Source organism: Typopeltis vanoorti, chromosome 4 (genome assembly GCF_054136105.1).
Source record: "Typopeltis vanoorti isolate ZY-2024b chromosome 4, IOZ_Tvanoo_1.0, whole genome shotgun sequence".
NCBI lineage: Eukaryota > Metazoa > Arthropoda > Arachnida > Uropygi > Thelyphonidae > Typopeltis > Typopeltis vanoorti.
In genome coordinates this window covers 21,073,249-21,087,234 of record NC_143552.1, presented here as the reverse complement: position 1 = coordinate 21,087,234, position 13,986 = coordinate 21,073,249, and the positions used below count along the sequence as shown (strand labels likewise).

General features: G+C 34.6%; 1 protein-coding gene across 1 annotated transcript in view; it reads right to left on the bottom strand.

The window, feature by feature from the left end:
• Window positions 1-13,986, bottom strand: part of LOC150107152 (uncharacterized) — an 868,219-nt gene that overhangs the window by 152,634 nt on the left and 701,599 nt on the right. Inside the window, exon 10 of the mRNA XM_090391665.1 lies at window positions 9,881-9,928. Coding sequence (XP_090247791.1) covers window positions 9,881-9,928 — 48 coding nt within the window. The remainder of the gene's footprint in view (window positions 1-9,880; window positions 9,929-13,986) is intronic.

Below are 13,986 nucleotides of genomic sequence, written 5' to 3'. Positions count from 1 at the left end.
TAAACTTATTGATGGTTTCTGCATTCACTACATGCTCAGACAATGAATTCCACTATCAGCCACTCTCCAACCAAATGGCACTTCAAAAATTAAGTGCATACATCACTTCTGTCGAATTTAGGCATTACTTTATTGTTAAGATTATTATTATTATTATTCAGGCCTCCATGATGAGTCTTGATAGACTTTGTGTTTCCTAGGAAACACAAAGTCTATCAAGACTCATCATGGAAGGTCCCTCCTAGGAAACCCAAAATCTATCATACCACTCCTTAAACTCATCGACTGTTCTCGCTCTAACCACTTTTTCAGGCAATGTATTCCATGGTTCAACCACCGTCCATGCAAAGAAACCACTCCTCACCCTCTTGCTCACAGTTTCCTTTCATAACGTCCAGGGATGGCCTCTTGTCATCACTCCTTCCCGCTGTTCAACCAAGCGAAAGAACGCCCTGGTGTCAACCCTGTAATCACCTCTCAATAGTTTAAATGTCTCAATCATATCACCTATCCTTCTTCTATCCACTAAACTCTGCAGTTCACATTCCCTCAGCCGATCCTCATAACTAACATTGTACAGTCGTAAAACCATCTTTGTTATCTACCTTTGTACCCTTTTCACAGTTAATTTATCCCCCTTCAAATCCTGGGGACCAAATCTAAAAACAATAGTCTAAGTGTGGTCGGATCAGGTTCTTATACAACGGAATGATAACTCTTTTATCTCTGCAGGTCAGCATCCTTCTCATTATTGCAGCAATCCTCTATGTTACCTTCACCACCTTTGCAATATGTCCCCTAAATTTCAGATTTCTATCAATCATTAACCCCAGATCTCTTGTCTCCCCTACTTCCTCCAGTATATCTCCTCCAATAGAGTATGCAGCATCCCATCGATATGTCCCAAACCTCAAGACCTTATATTTTGCTGCATTAAACTGACACCCCCATTCATTAGCCCATCTGTCTAGCTTATTCAAATCCTCTTGCAGGGCTATCACATCTGCACTATTACTAATAACCCTTCCCAGCTTCACATCATCCGCAAACAACTGAATATCCCCTTGCAATCCACTGACAATGTCGTTGATATAAAGGTTAAACAATATAGGTCCCAGTACTGAGCCCTGTGGGACCCCACTTGTAACCGTCTGCCTCCTTGAAAATGCCCCACCATACATAACTCTCTGATACCTATCGGACAGCCAATCCTGATTCAGTTGACCAACCTGACATCCAAACCCATGTGCTGTAACTTAAATATCAGCTTATCATGTGGCACCCTGTCAAATGCCTTTGCTAAATCCAAGAAAATGGCAGTATATGCCTTTCGCTCATCTACTGCTCTTGTAACTTTATTATAAAAGGCTAGCATATTACTAAAACAAGAGCACCTCCTTCACAAATCCATGTTGACTCTCACAGATAACATTATCCTCATCTGCCCACTGCTGTATACAGTCCCTCACTAATTTTTCCAAGATCTTAACTACTGATGACACACAAACCTGGCCTATAATTAGACACTTCCAGTCTGCTTCTGCCCTTATACAATGGCACTATCTCACCTTCCTTCCATTCCCTGAGCACCTTTCCCATAGCCAGACTTTCATTGAAAAGCCAGGTCAAAAGAGCTGTCAGTTCTTTAGCACATTCTCTCAAAACTCGTGGTGAAATACCATCTAATTAATCATGGTATTTCACCATCATTAATTACTTTGAAATACTCCAATAAAGATAAGATAGCAACTAAGATAATTTGGTAACTTGATAAAGTAATAACCAAGATAATGGTTGGTGTAGTTGCAGTCAGTTGGTGGATTATGAATGGTGGAAACAGAGTTGTAGAGTAGGTGCCCTCCCTCGATGAGTCTTTGGACTTCCTGGAGGTGACAAATAATAATAATAATAATTTGTTGACTTGATAAGGTAACAACTAAGATTAGCAAACAGTTTTTGTATGCAGTCTAATAAGCAGAAAAAAAAGAAAGACCGTGGTGCTATCTTTCTTTTCTGCTCTTCTTGGCAGTTGCAAGACTTATTAAACAACCTAGTGAAAGGCACTGTCAGTTCCTTCCCATATTCATTCAAAATGCTTAGCAATATTTTCTTCAGTCCTACTAACTTAGTAATATTAAGTTTATTTAATTACATAAAAATAACTAATCATATCTGAAATAATACTATGCAGAATTTTATCATCATGAACTATTAAAAGAAGTTTGCAAACCAAATTTACTTAATATTTATTTATATAACAGTTATAAATATAACTGTTATATATATAAATATAACAGTTATTATTCATTCACTTGCAGTTTCACTTATTCTGCTATCTCTGTATTAATCATTGCATTGCCAATTACCTGAAAAAAAGGCTACCGAAGTGTTTTCTAAATTTCCACAGCATTATTATTCAGGTATCCTCCAACAACTAAAGTCATTTTTCATATTTACCCCTTCTTTCTATTAGATATTTAACTATAGAATTCTCTAAAATTTTGCTATGATAGTTCTACTAATCTCTTTTCATAATCCAATTTTTCATTCTTTAATAAACCAACCACTTTCCTGTTCTTCATCTTGTATTCCTCATGCTAATTATCCCCTTTTTGGCAGTTCCTGCCCAGTTTGATTTATCTATCTAATTCGTATCCTTTGTGTATTCTACTGTCTTTAAAAATACATGTGATAATTATCATGGAGGATTTTAAATGTGGACAAATGGACGAAGGAAAGGACATATGAGGGTAATGAAATGGAACTTATACAGCTACTAAGAGATTATTATCTAAAAGGCATATGATGGAAGGACATGTATTGGATTTGGTGATAATATTAGAGGATTTTTTGTCAATAGACATTTATTATTATTATTATTACGTGACACCTCCAGGGAGTCAAAGGACTCATTGTGGGAGGGCACACCACTCTAGTTTGCTAAATACATCTCATCCTCTCCACTACCACTCAATTCTCCAATTACGACACTACTACCATCAATGGCATCTACTGCCCATCATTTAACGTAGTAACTGAAGAGAAAGAGAGAGTAATCAAGCACTGCTGGCCTGCGAAAGTGCCAAGCATATACAATATTTGGTTAAAAAGAGTATGTTGAACTTCATATGGTTATGAAAAACTTAAAAATTTTTGGAGCAGTACTATGGTATTATTGGAAACTTAAGGAAAAGATTGCTTACTTACAATTAGGAGAATAAGTATCATAAGCAGAAGATGCTAAAATAAAAAATGCTATGAAAGGAATATAAAAAGACGATTAACAAGCTCATGAGCAGTGCAAGGCACAGGCAAGAAGTATGAACAGTACAGGTAACTCTTGTTATACACGGGGGTTGAATTTCGTATCCCTTGTGTATTCTACTGTCTCTAAAAATACATGTGATCTGCCATTTTCAAATGTTGAATTAACTCGTGAGTGCTATTCAACAATCTCTATAATTTTTCATACTATGTTAGGTCTCTCATTTGTTTTCAGAACTTGTCCATATATCACTTTTTCTTTAGTGAAATGCACCTGCCTGTGATCAATCTTGTCAACTGGGCACAATATTGTTTGCCCATATATCTTGCTCCTTCCAACTAGATGCTAAGTAATGAACTCTAAAGCAACTAGAAATTAGTTGTCTTCACTCTGTATGCTACTTCTTGCTTCCAAAAAACTTTAAAGTCCATCATCATCACTGCTTTCTACTTTTTCTGCTCAAACAGAACATCCCTTTTCTGCTATCACTGCCACCTCGTCCTTTTTTGTCCCATCAGATAATATATACTATATTCACTATACTCAATTCCTACCAGTAATTATCTTTCATCAGCCATGTTTCACTGACCCTGACAATTTGGGGACCAATGGAGTCATACAATCTTCTAATTTATTTATTTACAAATGAAAGAATACTTCTTGAATTCATATATAAGCAAAATAACTTGTTTCTGTTCCTTCCCCATTCCTTCCATCCTTCAAGATGCTTGACTTCACGGTTCCTACAAAGTTTATTGATGCAGGCTCAATGCTCTTGCATAAACTACCTCTATTCATTCCTCACACTTACAGTCTCTTACCTGCTTGATCTGTGCAGTTGGAAAAGGAAAGCCAGTTGGAGTTGTAAACATTAAATCTCCAAAAAGATGAACCTCCATTGGAAAATTGAATCTGGAGAAAATCAGAATTTAAAGAAAGGGAATAAAGTTTAGAATGGCTGGTTACTTTACTAGAAGCAAAGCCGACAAATGAATCTGATAGAATAGGGCCAAGCTTTTCAGTCACAGAAAATCGAATAGAGGAAGTTCTAAGTTGGAAACTCTAACATGGTATACAGAGCAAAATGGTGTATAAATACCACCTTTGAGACAAGAAAGTCAAAGAGTGTAACTAGGAAAAACTAAGGTCAGTGATGCTTGAAAAAAAAGCTGAAATTTAAGTTTTTGTTAAGAAAAGTACAATTGGTTTACAGAAATGTGAAAAAGTTTCACTGAGGTGGAATTAAGATGCTGTATATTTGTGAAGTGTATCTGGAAAGTTTCAGAAAGTTTGACTTTATCTACATGCAATCTATTTCTCTTTGCTTGACTTTTCATGGTTGGTGCTTTAAGTTTCGTGAAATCGGAGGGACAAGGACTAAACAGCAATGGATTCCTTGCTAGGATTTATAGGAAGTTTTTTCCCACTTGGTTAGAAGTTAAATTAAACTTGCTAAACTTACAAGTGTAAGCAAATAAAATTTGCATGTGAAGTATCTTCAAGACTTCAGGCTACTTGTATATAGAGGCTGAGAACTTCACATTAATTGCCATAATATTCCACTTCTAACGAAGTGGAATGAGTTCATATAACTATCTCTGATCTGATTCAGAGTATTTCAAACAATGACACACCTTTTCACTACTTGAATAAGAGAAATATGACTTCTGCATTAATTCAACCTTGTATCTCTACTAGTTATACTAAGCAGAGTATATTCTACTCCACTTAGTTAATATGAAAAAACAAAACAGCCAATGAGTGCTATCAGTAGACCTTACTCAAGCATTCAATAATGTATGGCATCCCTTTCTCTTCCATATCCTCCAGCAAATTGGTGCAGGTAAAAAGCTGTTATCCATTATTAAAGGACCTTATGCAAAATTGCATAGGTTCCTTATGCAAAAAGAACTTATTCAAAAAGGAGCCAAGCAAGGTAGCCCTCTTAGTCCATTACTCTTTGCATTGGTTCGTGAACTTTTCTTGCAGGAAGTTGACAATACATGTGTTGCGCAGGAATAACAGTTCCTTCAACTATGAAAGAATATAAGTTATTAGCATATGCCGATGATGTAGTAGGCACTTTGAGGGATAATGATTACATATACATCTTTTTTTGGTATTTTGGAAAAATTCAGCAAGATCAGTGGATTAACAGCTAATGCAAACAAGACAAAATTAAAAGTTTTTGGAAAGTGGGATCTTGGAGGCATTCCTTTTGAATGCCTCCAAGAATTCCTAAGAGAGAATCCCTCACTATACTTGAAATTTCCTTCTCCACTTACTCAATATTACCAATTTAAGAACTGATATACGAAAACATCAAAACCTTAGAAGAATGGAAAATCAGGCTACTTTCAACTTTTCATAATCTTCCCTGCTCAGTTATACATAAGGACCTCCCAGATGAGTCTTTGACTCCATGAGGTCTTGGGGTAGTAATAATAATAATAATAAATATTACAGACACTACAGAAGCTCAAGAAAAGCAATTATATAGTAAGCTCATGAAATTTTTTTGGTCCAACCAATAACAGGAAATTAAAAAGGAATTTCTTCAACCTCTTTGATGGTTGAAGCATGAAAACTTTGTGCTTCCAGTCTTAAAATTCTGCTATTTAAGCAATACGGTTACAAAAATCCATAAAATGCTGCAGGCCAATCACACATGTACAGACCTTCTCTGGTACTATCTGGGTTTTTCATCTTCCCCTGTTTGGAGTAAATGATTATAAAGATCCAACAGCTGTGATTGTTCCTGAATATTACAACATTTTGTGCTTAACTCTAAGATTGCTACAACTTTCTGGCATTGACATTCTTTCCATTAATAAAAATAAAATTTGGTATAAAGAAATCTTTAACCTCTTTCACCATGAACTTCCACAGTTGGGTACTGACAACACTACTTTGTTTCATAACTTACTGAAGTTCCAAGGATACCTTAACAGGTGGGATCATGCTTGGAGAATTGCATATGGCAATCTTCTGGTCAATATCATCAAATGGAAGTACTTTAATATCAGAGATCCAATCTGTGACATCTGTTACCAATCAGAACATGCATTCCACAATTGCCCTCTTGCCTGCACATTTGGAACAGATTATGCAACATGTTGGACATTCCATTACTTACAACAGAACAGGTTCTTTTTTTTTGCATAAAAAATACTAAACACAAACATAATGCCTGTGGGTTTGGACTTCATCCAACTAAACCTTGACGACCAGAATAACTTAATGCAACTTTTCATCTGAGTTGGAATCTAATGTCAACATAAGCAATGAAAATTAGTCTTAACTGAATTTGAGTTCACAGAAAGCAAATTAAATTAACCAGTGATAAATTCATATCTACCAAAGGATTCTGATAGACCTTGGTGTTGACTTGAAACTAAAATCTGCTTGCTCCAGAGACTTACAGTGAAGTAAGTTATTCCGTTTACTTCCCACAGGACGGTTTGCTAGCATATTGTATTGCAGAAATATCGTTGAACAATTAATTAATCTGAGGAGATAAGAAAGTTCTCTATATATGCTTCTGAGGTTACATTTTTTTTATTTCTTTTTTAATAGGAAAGTATAGTTGACAATTAGTATCTGTGTTATTAAATAAAAGGCCAAGAAGAAAAATCATTTCAAGCAAAAAAAAAAAGGTCTGTTAATCATCACTTCATAAAATATTAGAATGAATGAAGCAACATGTGAAGACAATAGACAAGAATTGTCAATGCTTTAAAAATTTATGCCATAAATTTTAAATCTTTCAAATGTAAAGGTATAGAAAGTATTTCTGTGAAGCAGACTTAAATGTAGATCAATCACCTGAAAGAATAATGACTAAAAAGAAAAATCATAGATTGGTTTCAAAAATGTAACAGCACAAGTTCTTTGGAACAATCATGATCCTGAATTCGAAAGGCACAGCATGAAAGCATATGAGGCTATCTCATATGAGTTAAAGATTAACACATCAAAATTATAATCAATACTATTACTGCATGACACCTCACAGCTCCAGAGAGTAAAGTCCCAAGAGAAGAAATCACAGAAGAAATGTTTCCACTAGATACTGTCAACATTCAAGCATTGCTTAGAAAACACTTTCTTCAGGTTTCAAGACCTCTATTATGAACAGGAAGGCTTAGCTATGGGTGTATCCATTTCACTGCATTTGGAAAATATCTACAGAATTATTTGAACAAACAGCCATTGATATGTACTATATTAAAAAAAGACTGTGGCTTAAATATGTCTATGACAGTTTCATAATTTGGCCAGACTCTGAAGAAACTTCACAACTTTACAGAATTCCTCAACAACTTAAAGTACAAAATCCAATTCGAATTAGAAGTCAAAAAAAGATAGATCACTTCGATTCCTATATGTTCTAATTTTACCAGAAAATTAGGGCAATCTTTCATTTGAAGTCTATAGAAAAAACTCAAAACAAAAAGATATCTATAAGTTATGTCACATCATCATCTTACCCAAAAATGAGGTATGATCAAAACACTCAAAGAAAGGGCCTTGACAATTTCTAGTGATGACAACAAAGGATAAAAAGAAATTGGATATCATAAAGATACTCCTTAAAAATGGATATAATCTTAAAATCATTAATAATATCTTAAACCATCATGTATTCCAGTGGATATACAGCAGCAAGACAACTACAGAGGTGCCATTTCTTTATCCTACATAAAAAAAATGTTACAGGTAAAATAGTAAAAATACTTAAGCAATACAGTTTACAAGTAGCTTTCATGTTGCTACTAAGATTGGTGAAGCAACCTCAACCTCCTCTGAAAATTTTCTGTCCATGTGGTATCTGTTATGTTGGCCAGATGAGTCAATTTGGAAAAATCTGCTCCCAGAGAACATGTCAAAGAAATGAAGAAGGCACACAAGTCAGGATTGGCATTTTGCACCATCAAAAAAAGACATGGAGTACTTTGGCAACTCACAAAAATGCCAAACATAGAATTCAACAACTATGTTTGCAGATTTAAAGAGGCCAGCAAAATGATACAATGTTCAACCTAATGTAATAAAAACCAAGGCCTCATCTTAAATCAGCATTGGTCAGCATATATCAAAAACCTCCATATTAATGAAGCAGGCTCTGAGAGAAGTTACACAGTGCATCGCAACAATGAGCCATGCATCTAACATCTCAATGCTATATTCAACATCTTGCTTATGTTAATTAAAAGTATAACAGTTATTAATTTAGAAATCTCTCTGTTAATACCTTTTTTTTTTTTTTGTATTCAGTTTGAAGATGTATATGACATGAATGAAACTAGTAATTAAATATTGTTCTTTCTAAAAAGTTTCACATGGTTCTTGCCAGACAAATACTAACTAGTAACAAGATTCACTGCAGAAGGCAAACTACATTACATGATCCACCATCTACACTTCACTACATTATTTACAGTCTGCCTATACCTTTTTATACATACTTCACCACATTATTATTAATATTTGTGTTCTTCTGGCTAATTTGCCTTTTTTGCAAGGAGAAAAAACCTGAGTTTCTGGAAGGAAAACTTTGCTATCTCCATATGAGATATGGAGGTAGCAGAGTCACCTCCAACTATAAAAAATCCACATAAAGATACTGCATGTCATGATGAGAACTTAACCTAGGTGTTTTCCAAAAGAATGATCATATTGGGTGTTTTATCAAAATCTCCATCTTCCACTTCTGTTTATATCAAGGTCCAAAATAACTACAAGAAAACTATTACCATATCCAAAACTAATTCTCAATTTTAGAACTTTTTTTGCATTAAGAGTGAGAAATGAATGGAATTCATTGCTGAAATGGATGATAAGTGCAAGAATACTAAATGTGGTATGATATGCGCTGTGGCTGTAGAGAGAGTTTGGTCTCCAGTAATGAGTTTTGTGAGTTCATTGACACCCAGACATAATACAAATAGTACTATTACCTATATGTTACCATTACTTTCAAAACTTTTCAGTTTCATGCATAAACTTCATTTGCCATACTGAAATAGAAAAAATGTATCCTTTTATATATAAGTTCTACCAAATGAAGCCTTTTTAGGTTCATTTGTTAAGTCTGTAATTGCTGTTTATTTTTTCTCTAATCAACTGATGCTCTCTATTCTAGTTTCAGTTTCAAAGGAAAATTACAGAGTGCATGATAAATAATGGCACTCCTATTCTCAAGACAGAGTAATATGGAATTAATATGGAAAAAAATGAAAATAAAGCTAATCTAGAGTGAAATGGTCACTTCAGCAGAATGGAACTTGAAAGATTAACAAATCAAGTGTCTGAAGCAAATATGGCAGAATAAGATACAAAGGCCAAAATTGAGAAAATTATCAATTGGTGTCATAGAAAACAAATATAACAGCTGATCATATAGAGATGAAAAAATAGACTAATCTGGAAGAAAATTATTGACAGCAACAAATTAGGAAATCTCATATCTTATATAGTACTGCTTTAAGGTACACTCCAAGAACTAATGATGATCATGATAATATATAATTATGCATATAAAGATAAAAAAAAACTATATATATATACACACACACACACACACACACACATATGGAATGTAAGTCAACTTACTGCATTCCTTCCATAAAATGATGAGTCAAGTTTCGGAAACTTGTCATACTACAGAAAAATAAAAGTTTTTAAATAAATATTAATAATGTGTTATTATTTCTGATTAATACTTAATCATTTGAACAGTTACATATACAGCAGGTTATTCATACTAACTAAAACAACTACAGTGACCATAATCTAACATCTGCTGAGCTTTCACTAAAGTATATCAGTATCCTCATAGTAACTAAATAAATAACATGTACAAATTGTATATGACAAGGAATGATATTCTTGTTTTAATGCTTTACCTATGTATGAGCAAAAAAAAGTTTGAGAGTGAGGTATCTTCATGACTAGGTTACTTCTATATGGAAATTGTTGATCTCACATGAAATTACCTCAGTATTCCATTATGCAGAAAAAACAACCCTTTTGGACATGTATATCGATGCATTATGAGAAAGGTCACCACCCAAACCAGTTTGACCTTTACTAAGGTCTCATCGGTGGGAGCTACTCCTGCGGAGATACTGAAAGCTAAATCATTGCAGAAGTCATATTTCCCATAATCAAGTAGCAAAAAGTGAATATCACCATATTAAATCATAAAGATGCTTAACCTAAGCATGAGCAAAACAAAGCTTTGCATGTAAGGAATAACAATGAGAATATAATTTCTTATCAAGTATAATTTACTTTCTGACCAAGTGAAAACATGCTATAAATATCTCTCATCTACAGTATTTTATAATATGGTAATATACCATACACGAAACACAACTTCAGTAACAATTTACCTCATGATTTCTTCCATTGATGAGACCTCAGTAAAAAAACACTGGAAACCACTCAAAGAAGTGGCCTGTAATTAATGGCAACATACATATCCAAAAGGTGGGTTCTATGCATTTTTGTGAATATACCTCCCCCCCCCTCCCCCCCACACACACGTAGATGTATGTAATGGTTTAATAATGTTTTTAAGCAGTCATATGTGTACTGAGACATAAAGCTTTATTTATATCAGATACACAAATGAAAAATTTAGAATAATTTTCACAAACAAATGTTATTCTGAACCACTTCAGGGAACATGCCAACCAGTCTGGTCATCAATATACACCATTAAAAGTTTTTCTATTTCAGCAATAAGATTGTCATGTTCATGGATAATTGTAGCATTAATTGGTATAGCACTTTTCACTTCACTGAAAACCTTATCTTTGTTTTAAACAACTATAACAACAATAGTGAAATGTGTGTTTAGCCTGCAGTCTCTCTCAGTGTTTGATACACCACTATCACTAAATTTAATAATTTTAATCTTATGTAATGTAACAGGTTTATGCGTCTTCTTTTCTCTAGATGCAACAGCACCCTTACTTTGAATTTTATTTGCCATTATCAACAACAATAAAAAAATAAGTTATTAACAGATTATAGTAAATTTACAGCAAAACAAGAGATGTGGTAAACAAACAGTTCACACAAACTGCACATCAGTTGATTCACAGAAGCGTCATGTCACTAATACCATTGTATGAATGAAAGTAGCTCATATAAATAGGCACTGGTCATAATTGAAAAGCATTCTCAAATACCTTGCAAAGACAGCTGCCCAGAATGACAGACTGATAACTGTTAATTGAAATGAACCTCATGCTCTGTCTTGATCTTTTTTTGGCTGCTTGGTACTCAGGATTCCACCAAGGCTTTGGACAGAGTGGAAATCGAGATGATGGTTTTGGAATTGCAGCTGCTGTTGCTGCCTGGAAACTTTCCTGGTTCTAGGATGGCAATCCTAGAACCAGGAAAGGTTCTAACAACTGACTTATGCCAAGAACCCAGAAACACTTCCTCTAAAAGTATTCTGTCATACAGTATCATAAAGTATATAGTATGTATAATATAGTATAGTACAACAGTATAATAAAGTAATAGGAGATCCAGAGAATGTGATAGAAGCTGTTTTATCATCTCATAATGGATGTCATTCAGGCCCCTACCATACTGACATGAGAAAGTAAAAGAGCTCTTTTTAGTTCCTCCTTAACAATGGTTTATTGTACAGTTCTAGCCCAATTTGTAGAAAAGTTTAGCTACAGTTTTTCTTCTTACTCTTTCAATATTAAAAATTCAGGAGGATATGAAACTGTTGCTGAGATTTCAGCAAAATTATCTCCCAGAGTGTCTAGAATAGCTTTGGGATCATCATCAACACATTCATTATTCCAAAGGTAGACAGATAGCATGTTCTATATCTATCTTTTATTTTTCAGAATTTATCCCATACAATTTTTGCACCGGTTGTTTGATTAGCTAATAATATAAACTGGATCCAGGACTGTTTCTGACTCTGACATCTAACATAATGTGCTTTGGCCTGAGCACTTTTAAAAGTATTAGATTTGATGTCATTGGATATCTAAGAAATGAACCCCATATTTGTCTTGATCTTTTTCGGATGCTTAGTACTCAGGATTCCACAAAGGCTTTGGATAGAGTGGAAATCGGAACGATAATTTTTGAATTGCAGTTTTGGAACTGCTGTTGCTGTCTGGATAATATGATCTGTTACATACTTCACTGCTTCACTTATACTGTTTGACTAACTGCTTCAGCATTATATTTTGCAAGATGGGGAAAAGTATTTCAGTCAACTTGGTCCATTTTCTATGTGACTATCTAAGTAGGAGAACATGGTTCCTGTGAGGACATAGTACAAACCACAGGATGTCAATTATATGGTGTCATCCATTTGTATTGGCACTATCCCACAGAGTGTTGTGTCCATTACAGGTCAGCCATAAGAAGTATGGGTTCAGGCAGTTGCAATGTAAGGGTTATCAAAGTAAAACACATTTAACTCAAAACCAGGTGGTAAATAAATGGAATGTATTGTAATAAGAAAACTGATGGACAGGTGAATGGCTACCACTTTCAGAGCAGTATTAAGCTGGACATGTTGGAAAGGAGGAGTATGATCGCCCACTAGGATATTTACTCCACCATGAGCAGGACCAGCTCCAGTTCTGTCTTTACAAACAAGAGTAAAATTATTTAAGGTGGGATCCTCACTGGGTTTTAAATATGTTTCCTGCAGGCTGAAACAGAATGGTTTTTGTTTCTATAGCAAAAGCTTGATATCATCAATATTTTGTCAAAATTCACAACACTTCCACTGTAATAATTTATCTATTCTTTTGGCTTCTTAGACTGGTCCAATTTCTGCAAAGTTGAGGACTTGCATTTGTGAGGCTTATATCCATACTTCCCTAAATCATGATTTAGGGAAGTATGGATGACCAGTATCCATCTCTTCTTCTAAGAAAAATGCTCAATGCATCATCTGAAATACCAAGATCACCTGGTAATTTTAATTTAGTATCAGTAGATAATCGAAATATCCATTTTTCCTGTGATGATGTCTGGCAGTTTATATTTCAGTGATATTCTTGCCATAATTTTCTTGACAAGTGCGTTCTCATCAAATGGAATGATTTTTGGAGTTGTTTTAGGAGTGAGACCATAGGTGGTGTGACTGATGTGCTCCACAGAGAAGCACTCATGATCATAAAGTTTAGATATTGTGTAATTATTAGATCATGAATAGACATCCTGGTTCGAACTGCTATTGATATTTTCTTAACTGTCACCTTCTGAGCATATGAGGAGTTCAGGATAGGTGTGGTGGCTAGCTTCCTCTTTGCACTGACATGATATCTTTTGTTCTGTTTTCATCTTTTGTATTTCTTTTTCTTCTTTCCACAGCTGATATGCACAGAAGTAGGCTGATTAATCTCTATGACAGTTGACATATTTTGTTTTCTTGGCAGAGCAAAATTTATTTTGCTCTGCTGAGCAAAAGATAGGCAGTTTGGACATGCCCATATTTCTGACATTTAAATCATCTTAGGGGATTAGGGATGTACCATTTAATAGGATCAAGATAACCTGCTTTTATAGATGCTGGAGGTTTGGGTGTATCAAAAGAAGAATGATGTTTCTGATCAGAAACAGGTGACCACTGCTGCGTATCAAAATGCATCTCATACCTGTCATCGCTTGATCATTAAGCTCTGAACATATCTCCTCATCTGAAACATGAAGGAGATCCTATT